We start from the raw sequence: 16,207 nt of genomic DNA on the forward strand, positions 1-16,207 counted from the left end.
CTATATAATGCTATTCACAAAGTGATTGATAATGTACTTGTAAAATGTATAATAAATGAGTCATATTAGAATGAGAAAGTTTTTTTTAATTATGCTGAATTTCTGTAAATTACATGATAAAATAAAAGGTCAGTAATTATACTGTCATGATACAATTACAAAACTAATCTCTAAGCTATATTATTTTACTTGCAAAGATATATTATTGGAATTGTGGAACATAGCAATTATTAATTAAAACAGTTTATACTAGAAATCATTTTCAATAATATCCACATTTCTACAGAGTAAAGAAAACATCTAAAAAGAATTACAACATTGAGTGTAAGCTTTGATAACCAAACTAGTATTTCAAACCATCTCGGCATAGGGTCTTAATAAAAGTTTATTCAGATAATATGTGATAAAATGCATATTCAAAGCCCACAGCCCTTTTAAGATTATTCAATGAATAATTATTTTACTCATGGTGATATGTCATAGTTGGCCATTTGCACCCCTGTACTTTGTATGACCTACCCCGTTACCTGAGTATATTTGCTAATGCGATAATATTCTTAAGGAATGCATTTCCTCAGAGATCTTATCCTCTGGCCAACCAAAGAAAGGCATTGACTATAAACTGTAGGGTAGGACAGGACTAAGGCAGGGGTCACTTTGATTTCTTATAGTGGCAGCATGTTTTGGTTACAGCTTAAGCTACATGCCATAGCAGATTTGAGGGTAATAAACAATATCTTCTCCCTGTTGCTGGTTCATCCTGTGTCTTCTCTCATTTCCTAGTTTTTCTATTTGTGTGCCCTCATTCAACCCATCTAACCTCAAACTTTTGATGGTACCTTGTGTTTTCTATATGAACTGAGTACATATTCTCTTGGTTATTTTATTTAAATTCTTATCAGTTTTATATTTTTGTTATACACTCAGGCCACCTATACGTCAGCTTCTACAATTCATGCATGCATATATGCAAATAATAATTTTTCCATACAAATTATTATTTTTGAAAGTTTTCAAAAGTATTCTTCATATTACCTATATTCAATATTTTAATTAATCACTTCACATTCTTTTCCTCCTCCTAAAGCTCCTATTTTCTTTTAAAGCATCACAGAGGTTTAAGATATGAATCCTTATTGATTATCACTCTCACCTCACCCTATTTATGTAGTCAGCCAATTTATTGTCAATATAAACAATTTTTTCAGTTATTCCTAACTTTGCTTTTTCCCTTTCCTTTCTCAGTTCTTAGTTTGTCTCCTTACTGTTTCTCAGTTCAATTACCTGGCCTTAGTCCAAATGGGAAAGTCTGCCACTCCACCCAGCAAGCAAATTTCCAAGTGCTAAAATGAGATATGAGGATATGGAGCTGTTCTTTCCTCAGAATGTGTTGCTTGCCACATTTGCATATCATTTTAAAGACTTTCAGACAATTTAAACTTTACAAGTGATTTTCACTTTCCTGACTGTGTTCAACTGACTTCACCCAGCTTCCACTCTTACCTCTCCACTCTACATTAATTCTTCATCCACAGCAGTGTCCACCAGCCAGCCTCCCTCCCCCAAAGAACAGAACAGTCACACCTCCTTCCCTCAGTCCCCTTCACAGCTCACCTGTGCACTGTCGGCTCATCTAGGTTTTGTTGGAAAGGCCCTCTGCTCATTTTCTTCCTCTATAAATTCACTCTAACCTTTCTATTCTCAGTTCCCATTTACTTACTATGAGAAAGACAGCACTCTCCACTTCTGGGTAGCAAAGGCCATGAGGTTGGACTCTCCAATATCATACCCTTGCACCACTGCAAACATGGCAGACTTAAGCAAGTCATTAGATTTCTCTTTCCCTCAGTATTCTTATATGGAAAATGCATATAACAATATAATGATTGTGAATACTATATAACTTAATGTTTTCTAAGGACTCTGAGATAAAATAAACTATTGCTTTTTCTTGCGTAAACTCTGTATGGATGAAAAATGTGCCAGATTGGAACCTAAGAGCAAATTGCATAGGAAGCTTTGGGAACTGTTGCAAACTGCAGCAAAGTACTCTGCTAACTATTTAAGCCAATCTCAAAGTCCATCTCCTGCTTTGAGTATTTTTTCCTCATCTCTCTAATTGGCTGCATTTTTTCTTCACATACACTCATCACTCTACAGCAATTTGTCAGTTTTTCTTACAAGATATACTGATTATTATTACATATCTACATCTTTACACATCTAAGTGTGAAATCATAGGTAAAGAAAGATACATTTCTGTACATGAATATCCACACTTTCATTTCAGATACATTGTTTTGGTTTTACAACTATAAGTTTTACAACTATAAGTTTGCCTAAAGTGAGGTATAATTGTACAATATAATTTAATTGTCCCTTTTAATCATGCACGTATTATTCACCAGGAATCTTTCTAAGACCATTGGTAATATTAATCACACTTCTGAAAAATAGGCATGATTTCCACTTCTTATGACAACTCAGTGCCTCTCAGAGTGGTAGTTCAGAAACTGTTAGCTACCCACAAAAGGATAAAAGTAGAATTTGAGCACAAATGCTGAAGATCTTTTAGAGCAACTTGACATTGCCATATCTTCCAAGTATGTGATCTGTGTTAGCAAAATTAATTTGTAGCTTATGTTTTCATAGAAGTGGTTTGGCAAGCAACAATGGCAGAGAAACATTTTGAAAAATTCAGATTAAGGGCTCATGCAGACCATAAATCAATGTATTGCTTCCTTCATTAAGAAAGTCTTACAACCCAATAACAATATCAATTAAATTTCAGGATTCTTATCAATGTAGTAAAAAATATGAGTTACAGATGTAAAAGCTAATTCATTAAACACAAGATTATTCTCTGTATTATGCGATAACAGACATTGATTATAAGCAACTATACTCTAGGCTGAGGCACAGATTTTATAGCCTGAACAATAACAATAACAACAAAACCCCTCTAGTTTCTACAACAAAAGGAATCAGTCCATTTTTAAATTTTAAATATGTAAACATTCAGTCTCCTTCTTTAGTCTGATATACTTGTTATCTTTAACAATTTTACTGCTTCTAGTATGAAAGAAATTTATGTTGCTCAATGACTCATGAGGTCAAAGTGAAAAGTAAGAAATGCTTAGAACAGTTTCTACAATTATTTATAACATGATCTCTATAAATTAAGTATATTTTTAGCAAAATAGGTGATTATCTTGGTATTTCATATTTGCAAAAGTTACCATATATCATCTTCTAACACTGATGGGATATTTTGAATTTAATATTCCATCAAAAAAAGATACACATATAGAAATTCATGAATTCTGAATTGATTTCTTTCATCAAAAAGTGCATTTACTTATAAGTTTACAGGATAAATACTGGAACTGATTACCAAAGCCAGATTGAACATGAATTTCGAAAATGCAGCAAAATTTGCCTCATTTTGTATAAAAGTTTAAAATAAGTATCCTAAGCTTACTGAAATTGCTTCAAAATCTCTTCTTCCATTTCTGTCAATGCACTTGTCTGAGACTCATTTTTCCACTATGACAGCTATTAATATAAGACATAGACTACTTTAGTTTATATATTATTCTTTGCAAGAAATGCTGTAGTAAATCCACAGAGATTAGCCCAATTAATAAGAAACAGCACACATGTTCCATTACATTTAAATAATTGATATATATAATGTTAATTCAAAGTGTGAATATGAACAATTCCTATTTATTTTATATCTTGTTTCTGATTGAAGAACAATAAAATATTTCAAGTATAATAATTACCTGTGTTATTCCTGATATGCCACATTCAACGAATAGATAATTTTGCAATTCTTTGCTTTTTAAATATGTTATATTTGCAAAAACAAATAGTGAAAACTCGGGACTTGCATTTTGTATGTCTCATTCTTTTGTTATCTAGTATTAATTTTTACCATACTTTATAAAGATATCATTTGTACTTTGCCATATTTGAGCAAATATGGTTCTCACAGATGATTTGACAAATACTGAGCAGGCTTCATAAAGTTTAGTTTCATGATGACTGTTACAGCCCCACACCTAGGGCCTTGCTCAGAACATGTTAGTTGTATGAAGGAAGGGCTTCAGCGGTATCAAGAAGCTAGAACAGGCCCTCTACAAGGTCTGTTACAAAGAAATGTATATACCAAATCCCCCTGCATGAAACTAAATTTAAAAAAAAAAAACGAATTAAGCTAAGGGGTATCTAGGACAAGGGCTTTGCCTTTTTAGGTGTTATTGTTCTCACTTTTTTGTTGTTGTTCCTTGACAGGAAGGGACTTAAACTAAAAGTAGAAAGTAGATAATTCAGATCCATGATGACTTGGAGATGTGTGTGGGCACTTCCACAGACTTTCAGGTCTGATTTAGGACTGATCTCTTTCCATTTTGATGACATTTGAGTAGATGTTATTTTCCTAGCAAGGTCCCCCATGTCTGATCCTCTACTCCCTGGTCCTTGCTGTCTCCTTGGCAAAATATGCAAAGGCTTTCTATATGGCTATAGTGGGAAAGAAAGGTATACCTGGGGGGGGGGAGAACTTCATCTACTAAAATTTGTAAGTGTGAGGAAGTATAATATAAGCAGGGAATCACAATTGTGTATTTACTATATAGCATTTGTCAAATTTGCAAATCACCAACGTGCTGCAGAGGATCTCCTATTGACTTAAAATTCAGATTTTCTCTATGTTGTGTAGCCTATTTATAATGATCAGCACAGAAACCATGATAACATATTATAAAATTTCAAAAATAAATTTCAAAATACCTTATCATTATAGCACTTTAATGTGTATTAGAAAATCTTAATAGTATCAAAAATACCTGTGCTTAATTCTATTTGTAACCACGTGATTTGCATACCAATATATTATATTTTAGACAAGACACATTCAAGTTTTACTCCCAGTCTGCATTTTTCCTAATGATGTACACCAGACTTGAAGAGAGTGATAACTTTGCTTGTGGTAAATCTACAATGTGGAAACTCATTGTTTGATGCAGATAAAAACTGAGTTCTAGAACATAACATAAAATTTATTCCACTCAAAACACTTAGAGACCACTGAACTTCTTGGCTATAGTTTCAACATTTCAAACAGAAATGGATGTGTTCAGCTTACACTGAGTACCTCTACTGTATTTTGAGTTATAACTGTCAGTATATGGGTGCTGACCTAGACATTAACCAGAACTTACATTTTGTATATTAAATGAAGATTCCATTTATTCAGATAGAGTATCTATGCAAATATTTTCTCTTAATAAATTCTTTGTGAAAGTAACTTTAACATGAAGTAAAAACAAGAATTAAAAAACCTCCTTTATAAATATTAATACTTGGGAACCTCTTGAAAACAATTCAGATTTTTAAACCCATATATCTTTGTACTAAGTAAATTGTAAAACTAGGAGGCTTAATATCAATTCAGCTATCCAAAAATGTGGAGAAAAAAAATAACGTAGACAACGACAAAAACTGTACATGGTCACTCATTAATGACAATACTTATTAGCAAACAAATTATGAATTTATTGTGGTTATAATTTTAATGGAAAAAGTCTAGTTTTTAATTTGCTCACTTGATTTTTTAAAAATTACTGTAGATATTGCCTATATTTATAAACACTGAATGTTTTCTCTCCCTCTTGCCTCTTCAGGAACCATTTCTCCACTATTCATACAAAATAATACAATTTAGAAATACCTTTCCCTGAATACATATTTTAAATATATTTTTAAATCGTGAGAGCAATGAAGAGTTATAAACTAATATAGGTACTCTACATTCCCTAATTTATTTCTTTAGTCCCAGCAGGCTATTGTGAGTGATCCTTGGAAACAGCAGTAAACAAGCATTTGCAGCTCTGGTGAGATGTAGGAGGCAATGTTATTTTAGTACCTAACTGTGGGTGTTTGTAAGAATTAAGTCTCCTGGTTTTACACCCATTTATATTGAGACTAGTGAGTAGACTGAAGTACAAATGGAAAACTGGGAGGGAAAATGCTGAGAGAGTGCTTTGAGTGTTTCATTTTAATCAGCTATAAATTTTAGAAAGAACAGCAATAATTCAAAAGAAATGGCAAATCTAGATATAATGTATCATGTTTGAACTTTCAAAACCCCATTAGATACATATAGCCCATCTTTCTTTTAATGATGAAAATTGAAACTGGATGAGCTGTTTTAAAATAGTTATAAATATATAAATACATGCACGCGGGCACACACATTTACACTCACATACACACCCCTAGGAAATCCCTATTCTATGTTCATTGTTTACAATTCTTTGTTGTTTTGAGAGAGGAAAATATGTAGCACAATTATGGTGATTATCTACCCAGTCTGACCCTAGCCAGTAATTGTTCTACTATACTTCCATGATTGGTACAAGTGATACTCCCCAGTTGGTTAAAAGCCATTTCAGTAATTTCTGGCCATGTGCCGACTTCATATGTATTTCCAACATGCACATGTCCTTACAAAATATGTGCTAAGAAATGTATATGATTAGAAGATAAAGGAAATTTGATTTTAATAAGGACAAGGTTTCTTTCAAGTAGCTTTCTTCCACACGAAATGGACTAAAAATCTGAGAGCAGTAATCACTACAAACAACCAGGCACAGGATCTATCACACAGGAGATGGTGAACAAATATTTGTTGAATCATCACATGAATGTACAAGTTAATCAATAGAAAATAGAATAAAATATTTCAGTGTTGTAGAAATTGTTTGCTTTCTTTGTATGGTTTTAGCAACAGAGTATATTAGCGAACAATAATGTGTAATAACAAAAAGAATTTAATTCAATAGTTAAGCCATTTTTACAAAGGCATCATGATTTGATTTATTTGCAGAAAATTTAACTTTTATTTTAAAATAAAGACATTGTGGAATGTATTATAAAAGTTAACACCTTAAATTAAATCCAGTTTCTATAACGTGTCAATTATGGAAAATTTGGCTGAACTTTAAAATGTCCCAAAATTTAAAATTGGTTGAATGCTCAAGCATGTATATGTGGCCTTGAGTGTTAAAGTTCCAAATTTTGATTTAATGTTTAACCTACCATGTAACCAATGAAATTCAAAACATATGATTTTCTTCATGTATTTCATGAAATTGCTGGACTCAAGTTATATGACGAAAAAGGAAAAAGGTAATAGTTATATACCCCACAACCAAATATTTTCCTTGCTTAAAGAAAAAGCTCAATAATGGTATCATCATTAGCAGAAACTGAAGTAAATTCTTTAAGAAGCCTATAAACAGACATATTAACATACATTAAAATGAATTAATATCTTAGGGAAAAGCTGCATTATTGCAACTTATTTCTTCTGGAAAGAAGCAAAGCAACTGAAGGTGGTGAACAGAGAGTGATACAAGGTTTTCAGTGGAAAGTATCTAAATATTGAAAAGTTAACTATTTATGCATGGCATGTTGTACTGGTTACTTTCTGTTTATCTTTCCAGATCCATGGTCTTTGCCTTGGAAGACTAACCCATTCAGCACCCCTTCACCTACAGCTTCCATTTGAGATCAACCCACGGAAGGCATTAACAAGAGAACAGAACACGGATTTACTTATCTACACACACTGCCTTCTTCCCAAGAAGTTACAGAACCTAACAAGAAAGAAGCCTTCTTCTACAATGGTGGCTGTAGCTCCCTCTTCTCTGTCTCACAGTCCCAAGGGGTAGTTCCTGAGTACTGTATCATCTTGGCTAGTTCACTTAATTATTACTGTATCTCTGTAAATAGTCTGTTCATTCTTTTTAACTCAATTATTTCCTCATGGGGACCCAATTCACATTCATATAATCCATATGCAGTTTCTAGGAAATTTGGTATTATGTATAAAATTATTGTGATATGTTAGAGATGAAATATTAGCTAAGGTGTGTTGAGATCAATCTTAAGAGAAGGTGACACTGGAATATAGCCTTAAAAGTAGTTATAGTTCCCACAGGAAGAATAAACTAATCAAGAAAAACAAAAGGTAATAAAATAAAGTCATTTTCAGAATACCAAGCATGTGCTTTAGACTTGTCACAAGTAAACTCAACTTTCTTCATTTCTTTGTCAGTATTTAAGATATTTGAATCTGTAATTCTCATTTTCTTCATATATAAAATGAAAAAGTCTTCTGTGTATATTGTTGAGAATCCAGTTAAAAGTAAACATGTGGATAATTATTTAATAAGTGTAGAGTACTGTGTAATAGTAACTATCATCATTAATTTCACATCTTGTGTATATATAGAATAACTGAATTTTTGAAAAAAAAATAGAAGAAGCATAATACTGGCCTCTTTGGTACCTGCTTTACGCAGCTAATCTTTAATATTTCACAACCTGTCAAGATGATTGATACAAGTTGTGGGGATAGACACCATTAGGTGGCATTGATTGGTACAGAGCCAGGAGAATTTATACCTTCATTTGAAATTCATCTCATTTTTCTTCTCTTTATCTCTCCTTGTTTTAGGACATCTTATTCATGTTCTTCCTCTCTCATTGTACCCATTATTAATGTAAAATTATCAGCAGAATAATTGGCTAATTAAAATCAGCAATTTTGTCTTTGCTCTCAACAGATTTTTATTTTCATTTCTTTGGGAAATTTCTGAGGATAATCAAACAATATTTCAAAAAAGCAAAAACACTGAAAAAAATCATAAAAATTAACATATTTTACCTTTTTATACAAAAAAACACAAGCACAGAGGTGTGTCTGTTGATCATGTACAATATGCACTACTGGAGATGCTTGTCGAAAGTATTTTTGTCACTAATGGGAAGAACTAAAGTGTTCTTTCCAGAGCATTAAGTGATCAGATTTTGCTACTTCAATTGTTTTTTCTACATCTGCAGAGGAATTGACACTATGATCTGATTGATTGCTTTTTATTTCTACTGCCAAACACCATACAGCATTCACATGCTGTTTCCATGACCTCTACTCCTCAATCTCTGTCTCCCTGTACTCACTCTATTCCAAATGCTTAGATACTAGTTAAAATAGCTGGGCTTGGGTTTGTGTAAAGAGAAAGAGAAGAGGACCATAACAAGTGAATGCTGCCTTTGCTACGAGAGCTCTAGGTTTCTCTGACCCGAAAGGACTTCAAAATTTTCCTCTCAATTTTTACTTTCAATTTTAGTCTTTTGCAGGTTGTTAAGTATTACAGAAAACGACTTCCTACATAAGCTATGCAGAAATGAAATGGAATTTAATTGAATTTCTACTTCAAAGGTTAATGATTTCTGGTTTTCGCATGCACACAAAGCCGGCAGGGAGTTGTTAAAAATGCAGTTCTGATCCAATCACCAAACCATCTGATTTAGTGGGGTGTGGGTGAGTGCCTTTTATTACTCTGCTGGTTGGCATTAGAAGCAGGATTAAAAGTCAGATATGACTCCCTATCTACCATGATTCAATGTTCCCATTAAAGTTCTAAAATTTTAACAGCAAAATTACAATTATTTAATGTTCAATGTATGTTTTGTTATGGACAAGGGGGTTCTTGGTTAGAAAGTATATATTCTTCTAGCCAAGGCTGGGTCTATATGTCATCTAAAGAGTGAATCAGCTTCTAGAACTGTGCTTTCCAGAGAGTACCTGCTAGCCATAGATGATAATTGAGTACTTGAAATGTGGCTTGCTTGTATGCCTGAGAAATGAAATGCTTAAATTTCATTGAATTGTAATTGACTTAGATCTGAATATCTATAGGTGGACACTGAATTATTCAGGCTAGCATAGAAAATGTCCATCTTCATGAAATGTTTTCTTCAGGGCTGTGGTAATGTATCCCTCCATCTCACTCTATGAACATCCTCAATGATTTGAAGCAATGTTACTCTTCAATGAAAAAAAAAAAAAAAAAAAAAAAACCTGCCAAAGATCAGTGTTAGAGATGGCCACTTAAAGTGAACTGATGTTCCAATGCGTTTGTTCTCAGAGTTGTTCCAGTTTAAACTAAGGCCAAGTAAGCTGTATCTTTACTCTAAACCCTTCACTACCTGCCATTAGCTAAGTGTGTGTGGGTAAATTGCCTTGGGTTTCTGATATCAGTTTTTTCATTTGTCAATGGGGAAAGCTACCAATCACATTAAATGTGTTAAAAAGAAGCAAAAGTCTGAATTTACTGCTCTCCTCTTTATTTGACCTGAATCAGAATTATGACAATATAAGTTACATATTAGCCAAAAAATCCATCTAGTACCTCATGTTCAATGAAAAAGTTCCTAGTCATTTACATTTAACCTCTCTGACAAAACTCCTAGGAAAGGGTGTTCTGCTTAATTCTCTTTTAGATGATCATTCCTTCTGTTTTGCTCTCGTGCAGTTGTCACTTGCACAACAGCTATGGATTGCTCTGGACTCTCAAATCCATGCTTAGCTTCTGCACTTAGACTCTGGCACAGCATGGCATATTTGTTTACTTAAGATAAGCCTTAGGATTGAGGAGAGTTAGGCAAGCAAATGCAGACAAAGAGATGGTGTGGAGAAATTGTGATATGGATTCCTTAAAAATGCTTTACTTTTTAAACTCTTGCATTTAATGAACATCACTGTCTAGAGCTTCCATCAACAAAGACATCATGTAAGACCTGAACCACCAACATGTAAAGGAATAGATATTAGAATGCCATTAATAAAATGATTTTTTTTCATTTAGTACTCTTCATTAAGTTATTACAATTGATGATTAGAACCACAACAGAGTGAAAAAAAGTTTAATACCAGTGTCAGAAACATGCTGTGCTACACACACACACACAGATCGAGAGACTGGCATTTTGCAACATAACTCTAAGTTGTAATTTGTGAAAGAAAATGTAAAAAAAGCAAGTACATACTTCAAGAATTAATATGATCAGAAGCATTTGGCATTTTATGGCAGTATGAAGAATATATTGCTAAATATCCCAAACATACTATGAGCTTTTTCTCTTCCATAGTTATCCCTTAGAATTCACGGCATCTCCTTATTTCCCAGTCTTTGCAAATAGCATAAGCTGCTCTGTTTTTACAGGAAGGAAGCATTAGTTTGAAATACTCAGATTCAGTTTTAGCTTTGGATGTTTTGTAGAAGGTAACTTATAAAATCACTGAAAGAGGAGGCAAGGACATTTAATATAGATTTTGTCTTTGTGCCTAAGGACTTGACCTCACAATTGTAGATGCCACTGTAAACATGACTTTCAAAGATCTCTTTAAAAAGTAATACAGGAACTGTTAAAACAACAACAACAAAAAAGCAGAGTTTGCTATTTACACCTGCAGGATGAATGAGCAACAAGAAAATAAATTCTAATGTTATAAAAATTCAAAGCCATTGCTTGGGACAATTTTTCATTGATAGAATTATACACACTTTCAAAAAGTGCTACTAAGCAAAATTGTTTCATTAAATGTAGGCACAGAAAATAGCAATTGCAATATACCTAAATTAATACATTTTATGTTATTCTAAATATGTACAAATAACCAAATTAAAAAAAAACTAAATAGTATAACCATTTACTATACAATGATGTGCTACATAACTTAATAGTTTCCTGTAGTTGAGTATCAGTAACTGAAAACTTGGAAGGCAAAACCACAGATAATAGAGGGAATTCTGCATATGGAGTTAAGTTCTAAGTTTTCAGGCATTCATTGGGTGTCTTAGAATATATTCCTCATAGATAAGGGGGTTGGGGCTACTGTACTCAGATATTTGGAAAACACAGGTTTCAATTTTGGTTTGAAGGTATTTTTTACAAGAGGTTAATATTAAAATGAGTAGACTTTTGATTAAAGCAGATTCCTTCCTATAATGTAGGTAGACCTTATTAAATCAGTCAGAGACCTTAAGAGAAAGTCTGAGGTGCCGTGAGGAAAAGGAAGTTCTACCTTCCAGACTGCCTTTGAACTTGAACTGCAACATATACCATTTCCTGGGTCCTTAGCTTGTCAACCTGCTAGCTGTCCTGTCAACTTGAGCCAGGTGGACAACAATTTTTCTTTTCTTTCCTTCCTTTCTCTCTCTCACACACACACACTCTCTCTCTGTTGCGTTCTCTCTTTTTTCTTTCTATCCATCTACTCATCCATCTTTTTGTTTGTGATTCTTTGAATTACCCTGATTAACACACTTTTCATTTCTAACTTTTTTTTTTTAATAGCATGTGTCTTCTACCAATAAACTCTAAAATACGTTTGGTTCATGTTTATTATCTGAGTTTTTTCTAGAAGAAAATATACCCTAAGAAGGCAGAGACATTGATCTCTCACTCTAATGCTTGGTACAAAGTGACACTCAATAAATATTTGTTAAATCAATGAATTAATGTCTCATCAGCCTTTTTATATATTACATATTTTTAAAAACCTAAAAAATTATTTTAAATCTAGAGCACTATAAAAGGCAAAAGCTATACTAGTGAACAAAATATAGTGAACACATATTTTACATAGATTGGGCATATTTATTAAACTTTATTTGGTTTTATTAGTTAAAATGAAATTAAGTTATCTTACTGTTATTCATAGAGTAATAAAAAATTATTGAGACTATGTTAAACAGATAATATGTAAATAAATATTTATAACATCTGTTGTTTAAGTTTATTTAAAGCAACCCTTCCATATTTTCATTACAGATCATGGACTCGCTTTTTCATCCATGTTATAACAATGGATGAAGTCTTAGAAACTTGGTACACATTATTAGTTGTTTATGTGAATTATAAAATGTAAGTTTCATTACTACTCTAAAGAAATTGAACCAAAATCTACCTTTTATCCAATTAGGAGCTCAAATTAATTAATGAATTCTAACTTAACTTTAAGTAAATACAGTTTCTTACCTAATTTTGCTTATTTTAGAAACAGAAAGACTTAACCTTATTGTGGAACTAATTTCTACAATTTTTACTTTCAGGCCCAATACATGAAAATAAAATTACTAAACTGTCCAAAATCATATAGGATCTTAAATCATATAAAATTAAAATGAATAAAAATAATTGTATACTACCAGGAGTAAGAAAAAAATATTCAAACTATACAGAAGACAGCTACAAGAATTAAAAAAATAAAGTCCATAAAAAGAAGGTGATAAGTCATAAAAGCATTTTAAAAATAGAATTAGAACTGTTTATTTTATTAAAAAGTTGACATAGGTTATCTTTAGTGTTTATGACTTGCAAACTAAAGTATTTAATATTTAACATGTTTAAATACAAGCAGCAGCAGTTTGGTAATCAAAAGGAATAATTTGAATCATCTCAGAAAAATAAATTCATTATAATTAGGATATTTCAGAATATGATTAAAACATGTAAAAGAAAATGTATTCACCTTTCTTGTCATCAAAGTACAGAGTCTGTTGAGCTGGATTTGACCACTGGAGGGAGGTGTTATCATTTTGATCAACCCTGCAGGTCAAAATTGCTGTTCCGCCTTCAACAACCGTTACATTCTGTGTTAGTGGAAACTGCCCTTGGCTGCCTAAAAGGAGATTAAAGAGAATGTTGATTAAGTGAAAGTTATAAAATGATTAACTCCCCAAGATCTGCATTGGACTTCACTTCTCACTTTCAATAAAATTTAAACCAACACAATAACAACAAATCTATATATTATGAAAGGCAGAAAAATAATTGAAAATCCTTAATCAGAGGACGACATTTTTGATGTACTATTATGACTCCTTTATACTCCCTTACATGTTCCAAAAACTTCTTTCCCTCCTAAGCACACATAAAGATTTACATTCAAACAGTAACATGATAATCATTAATTTTCCTTGGCCTTGTATTAATTTTGTGGTGCTAGATTGGGTCATTGCTGAAGATAAGGCAGTGAATAATTTTGGATGAATTGAACTCTCTAAAGGAGCATATGAAACCCATAAAATACTTTTCTGATAGCTTTTATAATGCTGAATAAAGTCTATGAAATATGAATATTAGAACTTAAGATTCAATTTTTGATAAAGGAAATTATAAAAGAATCCTATTTCACCAGGGTTTTTTTCTTAAATAGATCTAACTGTTTTTAGAAATACAAAATGTATTATAGAAAGCAATGTGAATATTCTTTAAAGTGTTTATCTTGGAGAATATCCATCAAACTATTAAAAAAGCCAGTCATAGTGGCACACACTTATAGTCCAAGCTACTCAGGAAATTAAAATGAGGATCCCTTGGTTCAAGGCCAGTATGCGCAAGAGACTTTGTCAAAGGAATGAATAGAGAGAGAGAGAGTGATTACTGTAACTCAGAAGATTCAGGTAATATTCTTTATCATTTCATTTTGTAATCACCTGCTTTTCTCCAGTGAATATATAGTTCTTTTATAATCAGGAAAATACATATTCTTAAATTACCCTTGTCAATTTTGGTATTGTTTCCATGTTCTCAAGTTTTCCATTTTCCTAAGTATTATACTAATTTATTAAAATAATTCATGTAATGTATTTAATAAGTGTACCTCAAATAGTTAAAACTAAACTCATGCATGCAAAAAATTTATAGATAAGTTTCACTTCACTATGATCTGGAGATGAGCTCAGACAATTCTGATAGTGAGGATCAACATGGGTAAAAATGATTTTCTAGAGCTAGGTTAAAATACCATTATGTGAGCAATGTTGTTCATTAAGTCAAATACAATTTACATATGCAAGAACATTAGAAGGACTTAATCACACCCATGAAATATATTTCCCTTTTCTTCTTTAGTTTTATAATGATTCTATCATTACTACAAGCACCACTTGAGGTTATGCTGCAGCTATTGGCATAAAAAATCTTATTACCAAAAAGCCTGTTGATTGGCACCATAAGAGACAGAAGAGCCTGAAGGGAAAAATTTCTTTCCAGACCTTACTGACACAAGCACAGAGGTTCATGACCATGTTATATAATTAGGCCTATCAAGAATAAAAATCTGATATCAGATATCAGGAGCTTTGTCTTCTCAATGCCAACCTCTTAGAGTCACTATGGCAACTCCCCAGGATGTCTCCCTGTAATCTTTAGGGTGGAGTTTTAAAATTGAGGTTAGGATTTGTCTGGAATAAATTCTTTGATAGTTGACTTGAAAGTCAACCGGAGCCAAAGTGGGATGTGCTTTGCCGACAGCTCAGAGGTGACCTTGAGCAGGGAAACATGGAGAACTATCAATCTTGTGAAGTGAGGTGAGGCAAAAAACAGCATCAGAGGAAACATGAGCTAAGACAGAAAGAAGGAATAATTACCAGAGTTTAGCTCATAAATATGAAGCTCAGTATGGTTTTAAGACACATTTTTCAGGTTCCGAGGTATGAATGTAATGCATAAATTGAACAATCTGGGGATGATTCTTTAAGTAATAAAAAGCACACAACTGCTAATAAATATACATAGTTCTACTCAGATGACATTTTGACTATCAACTGGTACATAAATAATGCTGTCTGCCTCTTTAAAGAAGTGGAAAAAGTGCAGTGATGCTTGCAACAATTTCATCCACTACATTTGCAAAATAATTTTCAAAACATCCCCATAAGAAAATATTATCCTTCTCATTTCACAGATGGGTAAACTGACACTGGGAGGTTAAGTGATTTTTTTTTTTCCCATGGTGAAACAAAGTCAATGAACCATTTGGAGTTTGTTCTGAAAGTTCAACATTTTTATTCTTACTTTCCATAAAAACTGCTGTGTCATAATAGCTTTATTTTATTTAAGTGTGAATTAGACAACAATAAAAAAGGTGAATGATCATTTTTAACAACAAAACTTAAATTTTAAGTCAAATAAGAGAGGATTTCAATATTAACTACCTTTAAATCATCCATGCAATAGAGAATTTAATTTTGATAACTATTTCAGTCCTTCTTTATTGGCTTACTGAGGAAAGAAACTGGTATTTGTTAGGGTCTTCTACATGTCGGGTAGTTTACATATATCAGCACACATGAGCTTTGTCCTTCCAGGTAGGAGATTAGGACAGTGTCCTCTATCTTTTCCCTGAGTGGATTCTGACTTTAAAGTACTATGACTTCAGTTCCCTGGGACTTGCAGCCTAAAATCCCTGCAGTCAAATAATTTAGTTTTTCCCAATAGAGAGCAAATTCATGTGGAGAATCTACTAATCCTAAATACCCTTAGGATATGTGGTTTCCAA

General features: G+C 32.5%; 1 protein-coding gene across 2 annotated transcripts in view; it reads right to left on the reverse strand.

Moving 5' to 3' along the window:
- The window catches only part of Cadm2 (cell adhesion molecule 2), a 1,008,689-nt gene that overhangs the window by 221,137 nt on the left and 771,345 nt on the right, over nt 1-16,207 (reverse strand). For both annotated transcript variants that reach the window (XM_026393992.2, XM_077795032.1), the window contains exon 3: nt 13,394-13,543. In XM_026393992.2, coding sequence (XP_026249777.1) covers nt 13,394-13,543 — 150 coding nt within the window. The remainder of the gene's footprint in view (nt 1-13,393; nt 13,544-16,207) is intronic.

Source organism: Urocitellus parryii, chromosome 2, assembly GCF_045843805.1.
Source record: "Urocitellus parryii isolate mUroPar1 chromosome 2, mUroPar1.hap1, whole genome shotgun sequence".
Classification (NCBI taxonomy): domain Eukaryota; kingdom Metazoa; phylum Chordata; class Mammalia; order Rodentia; family Sciuridae; genus Urocitellus; species Urocitellus parryii.